This window comes from Lissotriton helveticus, chromosome 3_2 (genome assembly GCF_964261635.1).
Source record: "Lissotriton helveticus chromosome 3_2, aLisHel1.1, whole genome shotgun sequence".
In the NCBI taxonomy this organism is placed as follows: domain Eukaryota; kingdom Metazoa; phylum Chordata; class Amphibia; order Caudata; family Salamandridae; genus Lissotriton; species Lissotriton helveticus.
Window position 1 is genome coordinate 263,883,922 of NC_136062.1, and position 17,989 is coordinate 263,901,910.

A 17,989-nucleotide genomic window follows, 5' to 3' on the forward strand; every position below is an offset into this window, starting at 1 on the left:
TCAAACAGGGAAGCCTCTTATCGAACGGCCACTCCCGCCGAGCGCCTAACCAGGCCCATCTAACCTCAGCAGCAATCAAAAAACCCATCCCACTGATCAATAAGGAGGGGGAAAGGGAAACATCCACAGGCCACACGTCAAGTCAATCGCAAGACAACCAAACTAGGGCCACAATTATGACAACTGTGACTATTCACTCTGCCCACAGCCAATCTGAGCACTCAAAGACAATCTGGCCACAAGAGATGCAAACAACATTTAAGCAACCAACGCCAACCAAAGCACCAACCCACAGTTCCAACACGCCAGGTGAAGGCAGAAATCCAGCAATGCACAAAGCTCCGCCCGATCTTGGCGCAGCAGCCTACGTCCATGCTGCAAATGCAAAACGGAAGGCAGACGGTAGTAAAACACAACTAACTGAGACTCTTGTCTTCCACCCGGAATACACATCGAAAGGGCAGCAGGACGTGCTGAATAGAGGCAACATTCTCAAACTGATGAAATGCGTCCCTACCTTGGGGGGCATAAACTCCAATGATCTACTTTCGGTTGAATTTCTGCCCGCTCCGAACTCAAACAGTCAGGAGGTGACTAGGACGACTTGGTCCTCCAGTGACATTGTTGACCTAATTATGTCAGAAGCAGCTCAATTCAAGAACTGGGGTACTGAGCTCGTTCCTCTACAAAGACCAGCCTACCCCTCGCCACTCCGCAGAAGAAACAGTTCTGAACCAGCGAGGCAACAGGCCAACCCATGCAGTGTCCTAAGGGGTGCGTTGGGAAGATCACCGACAAAAAGGGATAACAGCATCTGGCAGCAACCATTGGACAGGCTGTCAATGACAACTGGCTTGGAACCAGTGTTCACAACAGGGAGGCGCAACTCAGCCCCAAGAAACCAGCAGCCTCGCACACTTACCACTGCCAACTCAGAGCAAGACAGCCCGCTAAACAAGTACTTACGCACCACGGGAGAATGGGTAGAAGTAAGCACAAGGAAGGCACCTCATTCAAATCACGCACTAGTAAGAGGAACAATGTCCAGAACGATTTTCACATGCCCCGAAGAGGTATGACGCCCTCACCGAACGGGAGAAGACATCAGAGGAAGGGTGCCAGCTTTTGGCATCTGTTCCTGGAACATAAACGGCCTAACCTCCAAAACGGATGACCCGGATTTCATAAAGTATATCTCCCAATTCGATATTGTAATGCTGCAGGAAACCTGGCTCTCAAGCACAAAACACATCCCGGGTTTCACCTGCTTCTCAACAGCAGCGGCCAGAACCAAAAAATTTGGTCATCAGTCAGGAGGTTTGGCGACATATGTTTCCACCACCTCAATATCCTCGGCGGTCCAACTGGTCCCACTAACATCCTCAACCCTATCCGTAAAGATTAAGCTACAGCTGGGCACCAAAGAGGAAGAAGTCTGCTTTGTAAACGCATATGTTTAACCCAAAACCAGAGCCAAAGACTCAAGGAGCATCTTGAACCAACTGGCGGAGCACGTCACCCAACTGGAGAACCCACTCCTCTTCTTGTCGGGGGACTTCAACCAAAACTTACTTGGCTCGTCATTAGAAGACAAAGCTCTGGCTCTTAATAAAATCTACAGTATACCAGCACAAAGTACTCCTCCAAATTGGAGAAAGCGCCAAAATAACGCTTTTCTCCAAGACTTAGAGCATCAAAATATTCGGGCACTAAACGGCAGATTTCTGACTGACTCCCCTCCAGTAGCTTCTTTCTACTCTCATAGAGCCAGCTCCATCTTGGATTACACTTTCGCCAGCCTGGCATTATTTCCATACATCCGGGAATTCAGAATGGGGACCAGGGGGAAAGTGACCACCGCCCTCAGGAAAGCCAGCTGACAGCAAAAACACCAATGGTAATCAGGCCAGACAACACACTGGGGGAGATTTATACAATCAACCAAAGGAAAATCAAATGCTCACCAACCAACACAACCACCTTGGCTGAAATTGCCCTCCAACTGTACAACATACACACATCAGATGCAGCTGGGCTCATTTCCCACTGGGAGCAATACACAGTTTCACTGGTAAACAAACTGGCAAGAAAGACTGCTCCTAAAGGCAACCATAATACAGAGCATATCAGTATCAGCCTAAAGAAAGGACAAAGAACACAACTACGCTCACAAAAAAGAGCTGCAAACCTATCCCTACGGAGCCTAAGAGCAGCGCCCCAAAACGAACAATTACGAGCCACACTGAAAAAACAAAGGGCTGAGCTCAAACACACAAAATGGGTAATAAAAAAAGATGCAGAAAATGAAGGTTGGGCAAAACTTTTATAAGACTCCAAAAGCAACAACAGTGCCCGTTTTTGGCAAACAGTAAACAAGATCCTACGCCCAGACCACAAGGACCTCGGTTTGCACATTGGGGAAGATCAGTGGCTTAACTACCTCAGCAGTCATTTCAACGATCCCTTGGGACAGACAGGGGCACAAAGAAGTACCAACGCAGAGCAAGCACCCGCAACGACCATGTCAACGCCGACAATCCCGGGAGATCAATTTCACCCTAGTGTTACCCCGGCACCATCAGCGGCCCAGCAAATAGCCCTAATAAAAAAACAGATTCGTAAGGGCAGGAAAGAAGGCGCTCCTGGTCCTAATGGCATCCCGCCAGCCCTGTTCAAGGGGAAAGACACAGAATGGGCCACCATACTACAATCTTTATTCACAGAAGTCAGATTCCTGTAGAGGGTCAACGATTGTCCCCATACACAAAAAGGGAGACAAAACGGTCCCCGACAACTACCGTCTAATAGCCCTGCTTGATAACGAGGCCAAATACTTCGCTGGAATAATCTTAGAGGAGACTGTGACATGGGCGGACTCAAAGCAGATTATACCATGGAACCAGACGGGTTTCCAGAAAAAAAACGGAACAACAACCAACATCCTGGCTATCTCGCTGCTAATTGACGGAGCTAAAACAAAAAAACTGCTGCTGTACTTGTCCTATATCGATTTCAGCACGGCCTTCGATAACATCGAGAGAGGCATGCTGTGGCGGAAACTTGCACAATGGGGCATACCTCAACCGCTTTTAAATATGCTGAAGTTACTTCATTATGACACCTTGGTGCAGGTGAAGCTGGGAAGCGGGACCCATATGTCTTCCAAAGTCTGCACGACAAAAGGGCTAAAACAAGGGTGCGTGCTGGCCCCGACTCTGTTTAACCTGTTTATGGCAGACTTATCAGGCCGACTCGACACATGCAACTTCCACTCTCCGAGGCTGGGAGGAAAAACCCTAAGTAATCTATTATACGCGGATGACGTGGTACTTCTCAGCCACACACATATTGGCCTCCAGAATTTGCTGATCGAAATGCACAGCTACGCAATGGAAAACAACTTAAAAATCAATCTAAGTAAAACGCGCACGATGTCGATCAATACCAGGAACAAACACCAGAAGTCCTGGACTCTGGGCGGCCAAAAAATAGAGTCTTCACGCGAATATAAATACTTGGGACTTATCTTTGACACCGACGGTTCATTTGTTAGGCAGATGGAGGAAACCAAAAGAAGAGGGGCCTTGATCGCCATCACACTGAAAAATCTAGCAAACCAACTATCGGGGCCAACCCTGACACCATACTTAAAAGTCCTTCAGGCTAAATTGCTCCCCTCAATTTCCTACGGCAGCGAGGCACTACAAGGAAGAGACTCCAGGAACCTAGATAACATACAGGTAAAAGCATATAGAACTCTGTTCTCACTCCCGTCTTACACCTCGCCTGCCCAAATACGGCTGGAGTTCGGCCTAAAAAAACAAGACCTTACAAGACAAGGAGCCTACATTATCTGCTGCCACAAACTCCGCTCTGCCTCCAATGACACCTTAAACGCGATGCTGTGGCAAGATATACAAAGCAGGGATGTATCTCAGGCACGCTCCTACTTGAAGGCAGCATTGGGGGCTGTCAAGGCATCCGCACTTTGGGACATGCAACTGGGGCACAACCTGTTTAAAAAAGTGATTTGGAAGAACGTAAAAACTCTTTCCCTAACAGAGGACAAAGCCGCTTTTGCTAAAAGAAACCATGCTTGGATGACTTTAAATACGTATAAATCCCTGACACCACAACTTTATTTCAGCCAGAGCTACCCAAAAATCACTAAACTGAAGTTTTTGAAATATAGATTAGGGATCCTGCCCAGCAGAGAGCACCAACCACCATGGCTCAGGAGCAATGGCCATGAAGCCTGTCAGCTCTGCAACCTAGCAACAAGAGACATACTCCACCTGACCTGTCTCTGCGAAGAGCTCCGACAAGCCCGCCGACAGCTACTAAGGGACCAGCTCAAGCAGATAGGGACCAGCACGCGAAGGCAGGCTGTGCTTGCATGCTTGAACCCTGCGAACACAAAACTGAATTGTAGATACGTCAAGTTTCTGACTACTATAGAGCAAAGACTACCAAATCTACAACTTGCAGCAACCACTGGTTCTGGAACCTAACGGACGAACTTTGGGCTACAAATGCCTAGCCCACCCCGGCTCAGGGAACACTGCTAGATAACTACCCTCGGTCTCTCACCGTATGGTCTTCAGTAAGGACGATTACACAGACTACTCTTTTACCACATTTTAAGAAATTGTTTTAAATGTAACGATTGTACTGGTTTTAATTAACTATACATAATAAAATGTACTTACCTATGTGTGGAAGAATGACAAATGATTAAAGTAGGTAGAATGGTACATTGTGAGGATCCTTCCACAAATAACCCTAGCTAATTAACATATTAGCATCAAACGCCTGAGATTCTATGAGAATTCAGTATTTAGATGTTGGCACCGCATTCGTGAACTTCCTTTATTTTCCAGTCCTCAGCTTGTCTGCAAGACAATGATTGATTGTTTCTATGTAGTCACATTTGTTATTGAATAATAGCCTCGATGTTGTTACAAGGAGAACCACTCTGCTCGAGCCAGAGTTCGTTCGTTCTCGTTCTCGTTCTCTCTCTCTCTCTCTCTCTCTCTCTCTCTCTCTCTCTCTCTCTCTCTTTGAGAGGGCTGTAAACGATCATTTTATACTATTCGTAACATTATTTTAGGTATAAATACTCTTGTGATCCATGGTGTAATGTGTTAAAAAAAAGCATGGAAATCCACTTACATATTCACCGTAAAACCACTATACCCTTTATCTCAGTATCACACATAAAATAAATATATGAATATATGAACTAGAATCATACTAGCAAAATACACGATACATGTTGCATGCTTTGTTGCATGATAGTAAATATAAATGCATATGAAGGAGTCAATGATCGCAAATGAATAATGACATTTAGGATGTGCAGCCTCAATGATCAAATGCACAGCACAAGAGCTTCCTAAGAGGCATGCATCAAAAGAATCATGGAGCAAGTCAGATCACACACTAGTAACCACAGAACTCTAGGACAGGAACCAATTTAGAGTAAACCCTAATTAGGCAAATCAAGACTGAACAGTGTGGACTCCTACTTAGAGAATTACCAAAGTAGCAATGATGTTGGCATCAGCCAAGGGTAAGAGATGGATGACATTCATCAATCCACAGATGGTAACCAATATCTACTACTCAAACGCTGTTTGTGGCTGTACAAGTTGTTATTGGAACCTGTTTTATTCGATTTTTTAATCACATTTTCAAAGCATAAGATCTAAGTGAAACAGTGGCATAACACACAATGATGAGGCCCCCTTGAAGGTACGGCCCCCTCCATCTAGCCCCCAGCACCCCCTCCTCGCACTGCATTGGATTCTGGGCCCTTTGTAACTCCTCTCAAGGGCGGCTCTAGGCTCATGGCAGCCCTGGGCAGGGAGCGTAGGTAAGGGGCCCCTGGAGCGTAGGTAGGGGGTCCCCGGAGGAACGCAGGCGCGGAGGCCAGTGAAGAGGGGGGGGTCAGGGTGTTTGGAAGTGGAACAGAGCTGGAGGCCGTCAAATCCTTGCCAGGGGCCGCCACACAAATATGTATCCATCCTCAGAGGATTATTATATTAAGGATATATATTGGCGTGGTGGCCCCTGGGGTTTGGTGGCCCTGTGCAGGTGCACAGCTTGCACATGCCAAGGCCACCCCTGCTCCTCTGAAGTGAAAGATGGCTTTGTAATTCTGAAGGTGCTGATACCAAAGAACAAGGGAGTCCATCTAACTAATATATGGAGCACACACGTGTACTCAGAAGCATAGGAGAGAAAAGTCAAATCTAATATTAGGTAAATATGCGGGGGAGGAGAAAAAGAAAGCTATGGGGAAGGAAGAAGTGAAGAGAAGAGGATGGAGACATGGAAGAGGAAGGTGATGTGCCAGGATCTTGTAGCAGAGATTCCTGAATGTCATAAGGAAAAACTAAAAGGTTTTCAGTATTTGGAGAAAGGTAAGTAGATTTTAAACGAGGGGGTATTAAGTAATGGGAAGAGCTTTACAATTCTGAGCATCTTGGCAAAGAAATCCTGAAATGAGTTGTGGATTACATTACAGCTTTAGATCTGGTTGTGATTTATTTTGAAGCCAATCACACAGTTTAGGAAAGCTTGAAAGCCTCTTAAACAGTTCAGGCGAGTTCGAAGCTGATCCGAGCCTCAAGAGAGAACCAGTGGACACTATTAAAGAACTGGGATGATTTGGTCCAGATATCAGGTGTCAGCAGAGGGGGTTAATTGCATTCAGGGAAGAACGGTCCAAGGAGTGTATTGCAAAAGTAATGTTGAATTTGGCACTGGACACCTTTGCATTGTCATCAGGTCTCATGTTGTGACTGACTTAACACAGCTCAGTTGGTTATGACAATAACAATATTAATATCACATTCAGTTTGTGCAGAGGCAATATATGCAGATTCCAATGTATCTTTAAGAGTTACTGAATGTGCAAAATGTCCCTTTACCCCATGAAAGGATGAATGAATGAATGAATGAAATTATTTCTAGAGTAAAGTAAAGTAATGTCCACATTTGTAAAGCGCACAATCACCCGTAAGGGTCTCTAGGCGCTGGGGGCCGTCGGGAAGATTAAGCGAGCTATTGCCCAGAGTCACATGGTGCTGGGCTAATCTGCCGCCGGAGCCGGGGATCGAACCGTGATCCCCAGATTCCAGCGTCAGTCGCCCTGGCCGCGGCGCCACACCTCTCCCCTTCAGCGTGCATCTACCCCCAAGGAGTTCCCAGGCGCTTTTTGATATCCAGGAGGGTTGCATTGAGAAGTTCGCCCCCTCCCCATCATCACTAGACTCTGAATAAAAGTGTTGTCAATTATTTTTAATATTTTGCTTCATCCAAGGTAAATCTCAAATATTTATGCAGGGGGTGACAGTGGAGACACTGGGAAACAAGCAACAGGCCCAGGATGTCCTAACATGATCAGCACTTGTGTTCCAAAAATACTTACACCTGATCACTATTTCACCTTTAGGTCTTGACCCCGCTGGTCCTTTGTTTGAAGGGATGTCTCCAACTGACCGCTTATCGCCTGATGATGCAAATTTCGTGGATGCCATCCATACCTTCACTCAGCAGCACATGGGTCTGAGTGTGGGGATCAAGCAAGCTGTGGCCCATTATGACTTTTACCCCAATGGGGGGACCTTCCAGCCCGGCTGCAACTTCCTGCACATGTACAACCACATCGCAGAATATGGAATTGCAGGTAAGAAAGAAGCACTTTTATTTATTTTATTTTTTTTGCAATTTTTTATTTAGCGCGAACTAGACCCGAACCGAATCGGGTATCAGAGCGCTTTACATAGCACCAGTTACGTTACATGAGGACACACACTGCGCACTTGGCGCTAATTATGGTTAGCAGATTATATTACGCTGAAGAGGTTAGCGGACACCCAAATCAAAGTCATTTTGGAACATCATAGGCCACATTTACAAGCAAGCATTGGTAAATGCATTAAATTTCGCCTATGTGATTAATAATACTTTTTTTTGGTTGTAAATTTCAGCTTGGTGAGCAGTTGTACAATATAAGTTACTGAAACTTCGTAAAAGTGTTATGAATTGTTTATTGATAAGAGCTATTTGTACAGTAACAGAGTTTTTCACACAATTATGAATTTGCCACATTTGCCACTTAATCCATCATTAGAGGCTTACAGCCTGATTCATCAATCTCCCGTTTTGCGAGCCCCTAATAGCGATTCATAACGAATCGCTGTTAAGGACTTGCAAAACGGGATTCATGTAGGAATTGCAATAAATATTGCGATTCCTACATGTTCCTTATTTGCGATTAGCTAAAGGCCCATAGGAATGAATGGGGAGTTATTCCTTATTTGCGATTAGCAATTAGCTAATCGCAAATAAGGATGCGATTTCAAGGGTGCAGGGGTGTCCAAAGGACACCCTGTAGCACCCCTGAAATGTAATCTACTTTGGTGTTGCGCACACACATGTCCAAAGGACATGTGTGTGTGTAACATGCAACTTAGAAAAATGTATTTAAATGCATTTTTCTATTTACCGAGAGGTCTGACCTCTCGGTAAATAGCGGCCCAAAATTGCATTTTCGCAATTTTAAAATGCTTCATGAATTGCATTTAAGGAATCTCAAATAGAGATTCCTTAAATTCAATTCTTCGCAAATGTGCGAATTCTTAAATAGCACATTTTGCATTTGGGATAATGAATCCCAAATGCAAAAATTGCACTCGCAAAAGGCAAGATTCTGAGAATCTTGCCCTTTGCGAGTGCAATTTAGCTTGATGAATCAGGCGGATAATCTGCAGATTTTAGCAAAAAATGTTTCCAGCTCATACCGCTAAAAAGTTACAGAACGCACTGCCGTGGGCTCTGGAAAGACAATTAAAAGGAAACAGGTGTCGAGTAGACTTCAATGCAGAGAAGTTAATTCCATGAGGTATATGAATGGGGAAATTAATACAATTAAATGTCGTATAATGAAAACCGGTTATTTACATCGCCTAGATACGACAGAACTGCAGTTTGTAATGTTAACAAAATCTATGTGACGCATTGCTGCCCTGGACAGCTTGACAAAAATATATATCCTTGCACAAGCTCAATCATGGTATGAAGCACAATGGAAAAACAGATAATTATGTGTGTGCCCAGAACGCATTTGTCCATGTGTGGCAGACTATACCACACTTTCAGTAGTGCCAGAAATGACGTATCTGAAATGAAAGGTACCTTCTAATCTCCTTTACCCGTTGTAACATGACCTGCATAATTGATGTGGGTATATAAAGTTATGCACTATAGTGACACTCTCCGGCATGTTAGAATTAGGATTGAGACAAGCAAATCTATTTTAGTTGCCAAGATAGGATGAAGAGTAGTGTAAAACTTAAATTCCGGACTGAGACAATTAACCCTTCTGAAAGCGCCACTTTTAAACACACTTTTTCCTCGCTCTGGGCACGAATTAAGGGCCTGATTAAGATGACGGATGGACTTAAGTCCATCCGCCATTGTCTCGGGGATTGGGACCGTCCGCTTTTATGGCGGCGGTCTCACACATGACATTACCAGGCGACCGCCCAGTGGATGTTTACCATTGCGGCGGGTGTTGCTAGCTGCATCACCCGCAGCAATGGTAAAAATGCATGTTGTGCAATTCATTGCACTACGTTTCAAGCACCACGCGGTGCCTGCCACATGGTGCAGGGAACTGTAGGGTGGCAAATGGTGCCCCCCTACAGTCCAAATTCCATATGCCCCTGCACATGAGTGGTCCACAACGGGCCCCCCAAAGTACATCTCCGCCAGCCTTTCAATGGCGGATGAACCGCCATAGACAGGCACCGCCACCATAGTCACATCAGGGCAACAGGAACCCCCCGCCCCAACATACCCAACATCCCGCAAATAACACACAGACACAAGTGTTAGATTGGGGAAAGTTGCTGCAGGTTTATTACATACAACGTTATGTAATCACGGTGGGTTATCTTACGGGCGATCCAAGGGCAGGCCGCATTCTCGCCACCTGCCCGCCTGATGAGCCAATCAGCACAGTGGCAAACCACCCAACTGCTGCACCATTATGGTAATCACACTACTCACGCCCCTTGCGGGGCGTATCTAGGCAAACCCCCGGTTGCACAGGCCCACAACCGCCCGAAGGACTACTGGGGTGCCGACACGGGTTCCTGGACCTCCCCTGAGGTTCGAGGTTAGGCTCTGGCACCCCTATGTGCCCGCTGAAGTACAGTGTTGCACCTCTCTGCTTCGGGATCGCCCAGTAATTCCGCCACAGCCCGGGCGACGGTCCCCGCCGCAGCCTGGGCCCCCCACCAATCTCTACCTCTATTACCTGCAACCTTTGCACTTCGCTTCTTAGGGAACCTGCAACCCTTGCTCTGCAGAGCTTCTCGTCAGTCAAAAGGAACAAGTCTAAACGACAGGTCAGAGGTGGACCCTTTCCACCTAAAGTGACCTTTAGCTCCTGACTTGGACACCAAGGCCCCTCTGTCACTAATCTGCAGATACCCCCTTGAGAACAAGCAAACAACAGACGTGGTCAGATGTGGGCATGGGGCAACAAAATTGTAATGCCCAGAGGCACAGGACCGTGGGCGTATAACCGAGGCACGACCCTGCTCCCCAGGACGGGCGCCTTACCCGGTCGGCCAACTGGCCGGACATATGATGTGCTGAAAAGGCTGTCTGCGGGCCTGACAACTGACTGGAGCTGGCCCTACCTGAGAACCACATACCCGGCAGCGAGTACAACCCAGCATGTACCTACACCTAGTAAACAAGAAGCGGTATACTATCAAGTTCAAGAAATGGCCAACTATACATCCACAAACTTATATACCCCATCCCGGAGCACGGGACGCAGTGTGAAATTAAGCTTCCTGCAACCTGCCCTACTGGGTTGCGGTCTCGAAGCTAGACCACAAACTTGGAGTGGGCCACCTGTGCACGCACCCCAGTGCATGGCAAATCCTGCCCACCTGCGACTGCCGGGGAGGTTGGGCAACCGGTCAGAAGAAGCAGCAACTCCGTCGGCACTAAGTTAAGCCATATATAAGGCAGAACCCCTCGCATGCATAGCCCCTTCACTCTACAGAACAGAGCACTAGAAACCAGTAAAAACGCCTGCAAAGCCCGGCTTGTCAGGCAGAAAACGGACCGAGTCGAGCCTGGCCACTCGAAGAAAACAAATGTCCTCAAGAGTTGCCCGCTCAATGCATGAAAGACAAAATCTCCTCAATGAACCGACGCTGAGACGTGTCCCCACTTGTGGACTAGTACATACAATGTTATGTAAACACGGAGGGTAAATACCACCAGAAGAGGAGACCCGGCAAAGCCTAGTGGCAAAACTACAAGGTGCCGCCTAAAAGGTGAGAACGAGCAAACTCTTAAACGCTTCACCCATACCACGAGATCTGGCCACCACAGCCCTATACATACCTCACAAAATAAATGCTGATGCAGGCAAGAGGGGTGGCGGACCACCGTGGCGAGCGCGCAGGTGGCAGGTCGAATTGGTCTGCAAGACACGGGGATGCATAGAAAATAAGCACACGACATTGCACCAACCGTCTCACGCTGGTACTAAGATCATGAAGAAAACCGGCAAATGGTTGGCCGACACACGCGTCCATAAACACTGATAAACAAGCAAAATAAAGCACTTCCAGACTTGATTGAGCACTAAATTGTTATTGTTGTAACCGACCAGGCCCCAAGTAATGCACACAACCTGAAAACCCGCTGCAACGACAAGGCACACTGCCTTTTTGCCGCACAAGCAAATTGGAAAACGAAAACATGCACCGATGTCCGGAGCAACATATTAGAACATAACTTTAATAATATTAACGCCATCGTACCACACCGATACTGCACAGGATACGGGGAGGCTACGCGGCATGCCTGCCGCGGCAGGGGTGCCGATACTGCAGCCTGGGAATGCAAGCTTGAGCCACATGCCCGTAAGAGAATATGATTGGACATTGCAATACATTAGCAATAACTGGCAGCAATGGGACCCGAACCCATGCCTCCGGAGAAACAGGAGCCTAAATGTTGCAGCTTAGGCCGCTAAGCCACTCTCCTTTCCTTTTAAACTTTGCTTACTCTTACTAACGGCTCCGGGCGGAAATGCCGCAGCCCGCCCTGAACCAAAAGACAAGAGCACCGTCCGATCCTGTGACAGACCCTGTAGCTGCGCGATGTGCGTCCCCCGACGGGCCCCTTGCCGACCCACATAAACGACAGATGCCGAGACAGCGCTTGAGCCAAAGAGGGGAGGGGGCGGAAGGCACGGAACATGGGGAGACCTCATGGAGGCCCTCACAGTAGGCCGCTCGCGACCGGGGCCGTGAGAGAAACCCCGCCAAACCCGCACACCCGGGCCCGCGTTCCACCCCCAGGCGCCGCCCGGAGGCCACGCATGCGCGGCACAGAGAAACGGGCACTGTTGTAGGTTCGGCCGGGTGAGTGAGCGCAAAGGGAAGCCAACTCACCCGGCACTGCGTTCTACCCCCAGGCTCCACTTGGGGGCAATGCAGGCACTGCGCGGCTGTGCGGGGGGGGGCACCAACAGGCATGGCAACAGTATCGCACGATCGACCAGTGCTTAACCCGGCCCGTGAGCAGACAATATACCACAATTCAGGCATCTGCACACAGGACCGAGGCTAGGACTTACCCGGCACAGACCATGCGAGGGCCCGCGGCAGGCAAAACGGCCCACAGGCCCGATGCAGATGAGCGCTGCCCGCAGGGAAATACCGGACGCGGGGCAGGAGGGGAGGAACAGCGTCGGGACCCCCCACTGCCAAAACGGCAGAGAACGCCCGGGGCACGCACCGGGACGAGCACGCGGCTGGAGGCAGTAGTAGGATGCTCCCCTCGCTGGACCCCCTAACCAGTGAGCGCGGCAAAGGAAAGGCAGACCCCCAGGCCTGTCCCCACATCAGCCCGCGTGGCCGGAACTATCGGCTGATATGATCCCTGTATGCCCACTACCCCCACCTCCACAGCGGCCCGTCGCTAAGCGGGCCGCCTAGCCCCCTCAAACCTCCCAAGGGAGGGAGTAGGCGGAGGGGGGGGTACAGCCCGTAGGCCCCACTCACCGAAAAGAGTGTCCCGATGTGATACGCGCGACGTCCGGAGTGGCAAAGAGGCCCAACAATGGTGAGGGGGAGAGATATACCCCCTCTACCTGCCTGCCGCCCCGGACGCGCGTCACCGTCACGCCCACCCTCCAGCCGGGCAACGCCTGCCCTGTGGAGGAGTGGCTGACCACAGCAAGGGGCGGGGGCAGCCTTCTGGGACTAAGGGCCCGCCCTCCTGATGGCCACCGGGTGGCCTCGGGCAGCCGCATTTTGTGGATGCATGGTAGGTCTGACAGGCAATCATAACGATTGCCCCTGTTGGACCCGTGGCGGACAGGCTTTCCGCCCAGCTCAGAGCATTTCGATTGTTTGAACAGAGGTTTCCTTAAGGACTCCCGGTGACAGTCGGTACTTTAAAAGCACGGCACAATCTTTACTGTCACGCTTCCCCTTCTTATGCTTTACATCAGCAGTCAATCAAAATCTACAGTGCTTTATACGCAAGGGTGACTAAGTGTTTTACCCACTGGTACTAGTTGCACTGGGATTATCATAACTAATGGTAACATCTCATCTGCTGCAAGGGACAGAGAACGACCTAATCGCTGAAGAGGCGTAGCTTGAGTGATGGAGGTGGAATGTGACAGGACTGGAGAGCGATAATGGAGAGTGACATAATGAATGTGGAGAATGGTGGACGTGGCGGTGTTGGTCGCAGTGTGCGGAGGTCATGCATAGTGGTGGTGGGGAATGAGTGGCGCAGGTGGACACGGATCTTAGTGAAGAGTAGTGGTATTGGAGAGCACTGCTTGTGGAGAACAGTGATGGTGGTGGCCTCAACACCAGACACCAGCAACACACGATTAGGTCCGAGTCATAAAAGAGATTGTGATTAACATTTCCAACAACTTTGGTGGGTTAGACTCACATTGATAATTGAAGAAACAATTCCTTCAACAAGCATCTGTCTCTTTATGCACGGGTCTCCTCAAGGTACCGCAAGCAATGTCTTTGGTGCATTGAAAACCAACCTCATAAGTCGTCAAATAAACGGATGCCGCCTGTAATTATGGATAGGGTGGAAGCACACCTGGAACATGGGTGTCTATTGAGAGGGGTCAGCTCTGTATGTAGTATAAAGGGCATGTGTGCCTTTAATAAGGTTTTAATTTGTCACTGTTCTTAATTTGGAAAGTACAAAGGCATGTCTGGACTGTAAAACAAGCGCTGTGCATGCAAAAGCTAAAAAGGGGGGCAGGGGGGGGACACTGACTTGGTAAGCATTTCTCCCAGTGGGGCAGGTTACTGCCAGTGTTGGAATGGGGAGGAGTCGGGGAGAAAATACATGAAATCGATTTAAAAAAAAGGAATTAAAATAATGAATACAGGCGAGAACAAATGATTCTGTACCTGCTGGTGATTCTGTCCATTAACAGTTGAAGTCCATTCACGTCTACATCAATAAGTTCTTAAAAGCAGCAATTATTTCAAGAGGGTTCTCAATGTGGTCTCTAAATAGGGCCAGAGGTATTGAATAGAAACAGACTGTCTGATATTGTTCCGAGGGCCCACTCCTGGCTAAAGGTTTTGAAGAAAGAACCCAATGGAATGAGGAAACAGTTCTTAAGCCTCATGCATGAGCGGAAAAAAAGTGACTCGACTTTTATTACAAGACGGGCGTATATAAATGTTCTAACCAGTGCGATACTATGAGATGTTTTTGTTGGGAGGGCTAGAGATGAGGAGCGCATGGCTAGTAACCATTCTTTGTAATGTTAAATAATGTCTTAAATTAAGTTTGCAAATGAGCCGTTTTTCTCCACTGCTACCTACATGTGTTATAACAGCACACCTTTTGGGTGAGAATTATGTATTTTTACAGGCACGTCTGCTTGTGTTTTTATCGCAGGATCCAGTTTGCCAAATTAGCATGCTACTTAGAACAATGATCATGCTGCTTAAGTAACATTCCACACACTACAATTGAAATCGAGTTTATGATGTTCATGATTTTCATAGGGGATGGGGTAGAAGACTGAGCTCAGCGTTTGGGAAGGAGCATGTCAACCAGTCATCCTGAAAGGATACTAAGTCATAGAGATGGGAATAGACAGGTCCCTGCATAGCGTACTCTCCAGATACTCTGAGCTTACCATATCAAATAACTATTGTATTCACCTTTTAAAACGTGCTCAGCTCCAGTAAGATATAATGGGAAAAATACAAGCACACCGAGTTTTGGAAAACTCCGGCTTACGTGCCCTTAAAAATTGGCATGTATGCAAATGACTGTGGCATTTTAAGATAAACAACTCACAGAGAAAAATAAGTTTCAATTAATAATAATATAAGGGGACTCCTATGGAATGGAAAACCTGTGAACCACAGATTAGCAAAATGAGTTTAAAAGCATAAACAAGTTAGGTTTAATAAAGGAACGCCAATGCTCACTCACACTTAGCTTCAGCTGCCTTGTAGACCTGTACAACTGCTGCCTGGGATCAAACACAAGCCTGCCTAATCTAATTTCAATTCATGTTATCACGGGCTGCAATTCCAAAAAAGCCTGTGATTCATTTCAATAATCGTGAAAGTGTCAGTGCTGTAGTAACGGAGCCTCCTGGCCCGTCCTTATACGCAAGCATGCACGCATGCATACACCTCAGGGGCGGGTCAGCCCCTGGGTATAAATAAATGGGTGCAAGACCGCTCGGGGTCTTTGGCCCTAACTGCTAGCTAGTGTCAGCGTGTATTTATTCACTGTTAGTAAGGCCCCACTCTGCGGCCTAGGCAAACCTCCCCTCCTCGGTGCTCAGGCACTACACTGGTGATGAGGCGGGTCTTGTCACACGCCTCACCTCCGCGGAAGTGCACCGCCGTGCCCGCCCCTGCCTGGAGAGCTCGCGCCTGCTTGAGCCATCGGCGTGCAGCCGGTTCTTGCGGGTGCCCGCCCCGCTGCCCTACCATCCGGCTAGCCTGCGTTCAGCCGATTGACCCTGGTGCTGTCCTCGCGCCAGGCCTTGGCGCTCAGGTGAGCCCCCCCGTGGGATTGTGGCCAGTGCGTTAGCAGCCCCGCCCAGCCCTGCAACGCCGGTGGAGCACCCCACTGCGGCCGCAGCTCAGAGTGGGCGGCCTTCTCCCTCTGCCATCCCGCTACACGGGCGGATCTCCGAGCACATTGGGGGGACAGGGTCGACCCCCGCGCCTCTCCCTCGTCACGGGGAAAAGAATACAGGCTTGAACAGCCGGCCCCTGCACATGATTGGGCCTTGCTCGTCATCCGAAAGGAAGAGAAGCAGTGCTCCACCGAAAGCGCTCGTCTCCTCGAGACACACACACCACCAGCACAGCACGTACATAGCGGCGCATACTGGAATAAGGCGCCAGAAGTCATCAGCGCTGCCAGGCCCGGCCTCCTGCACACAGTCACTACCACGCCTGGCGCGAGTGTGCCCTACAGGACTACAGGGGGTCCCAGAGACTACACACTGCGTCACACCGCCCAGTCCACGGCGCGCACATACCGCGGAGGAGCTCCGCCTAGTCACTTCACGTAGTGAGGCCCATTCAGACATGGCAGGCGTCTGCCACGTGCCTACCTGCCAGGCAGCATGAGCGTCCAACCAGCGGGAAACGGAGGTGCAGCAGCAACGCCGCAGGCCCCACAACCGGCCGGGCCTCAAAATGTTGCGCCACCTCAGGGTGGCGTGAATGCTCCAGGCCCTGCAGCAGCCACTACTCCGGCCCTTCTCGGCCACGGACTGCCAGCTCCCCTCCCACCATTCAGTGAGCTCTCAGACCCGTTTACGGCGGCAGCGCGATGGCGCTTGTGGATAGGTCGCCTCGACCATTACTTCGTGGGAGCCAGAGAAACTGATGGAAGAGTGAAATGCTCGCTGCTGATGTGCTATGGTGGGGATGAACTCTACGAACTGTTTGAAACACAGCCAGACAGAGGTGAAGCAGATGACTACGAAGCTGCGGTCACTGCGTTAAATCAATACTTTGACCCGCGAGTGAACCCTGAATACGAATGATTCAAGCTACGCCAAGCGCGACAAGGAGAATCAGAATCCATCGACACATTCTACGCAAGCTTGAGGAAGCTTGCGACGGCCTGCGAACTGCCGGATCAAAGAATAGAGATACGGGTGTAACTCATCCAGGGTTGCAGGTCAGTGCAACTCAGGCACCTCATTCTCAGACAGCCGCGGATCTCCCTAGATGAAATACTCGTGCTCGCAAGGTCGTACGAGCTCTCCAATGCCAGGGCCGACGAAATGCAGGCTGCCTTGAACCGTCCCGGAATAGCAGCAAAGACCCCAACCATCAAGGAAGAACAGGTGGATGTGATCCGCCGACAACCACCAACACAGAGAGGGAACACGCCGACAACGCCACACGCCGCATACGGAAACTGCGGCATGGATCATCCGGCGGGAGGGCAATGCTTTGCGAAAGGCAAAATATGCTCGAACTGCGGAAAGCCCAACCACTTCGCGAAGGTGTGCCGCAGCAGCGGCGTCCGCTGCCCCGGGCCAAGCACGAGAGGCCCCACCCATGCTGTGCGTCAACTATCGCTAGAAGACCCTGAACCCTGCAGCGATGCCTCACGGTCGGCGTTTCGCCTCGAGGATGGTGATGACGACGTCTTTTTTGTGTCGTTCGTAGGAAGAGACTGGGTTCGAGGAGGCGGCCGCCTCCCATGTGCGAGATTACCATAGCAGGCTCCCCAGTACAGGCTATGATTGACACGGGAGCATCAGTAAATGTGATGGACAGCATCCAATACGAAAAACTGTCTCCACACCCGCCACTAGCGCCGTCAAAAGCAAAGATCTATACCTACGACAGCGATGATCAACTTCCCCTGAGAGGGGTAGAGGAGGTAGTAGTCA

The 17,989-nt window shown here is 49.3% G+C and overlaps 1 protein-coding gene across 1 annotated transcript in view; it reads left to right on the top strand.

Moving 5' to 3' along the window:
• LIPC (lipase C, hepatic type) overlaps positions 1-17,989 on the top strand; it is an 892,370-nt gene that overhangs the window by 558,265 nt on the left and 316,116 nt on the right. Inside the window, exon 5 of the mRNA XM_078685165.1 lies at positions 7,460-7,693. Coding sequence (XP_078541291.1) covers positions 7,460-7,693 — 234 coding nt within the window. The remainder of the gene's footprint in view (positions 1-7,459; positions 7,694-17,989) is intronic.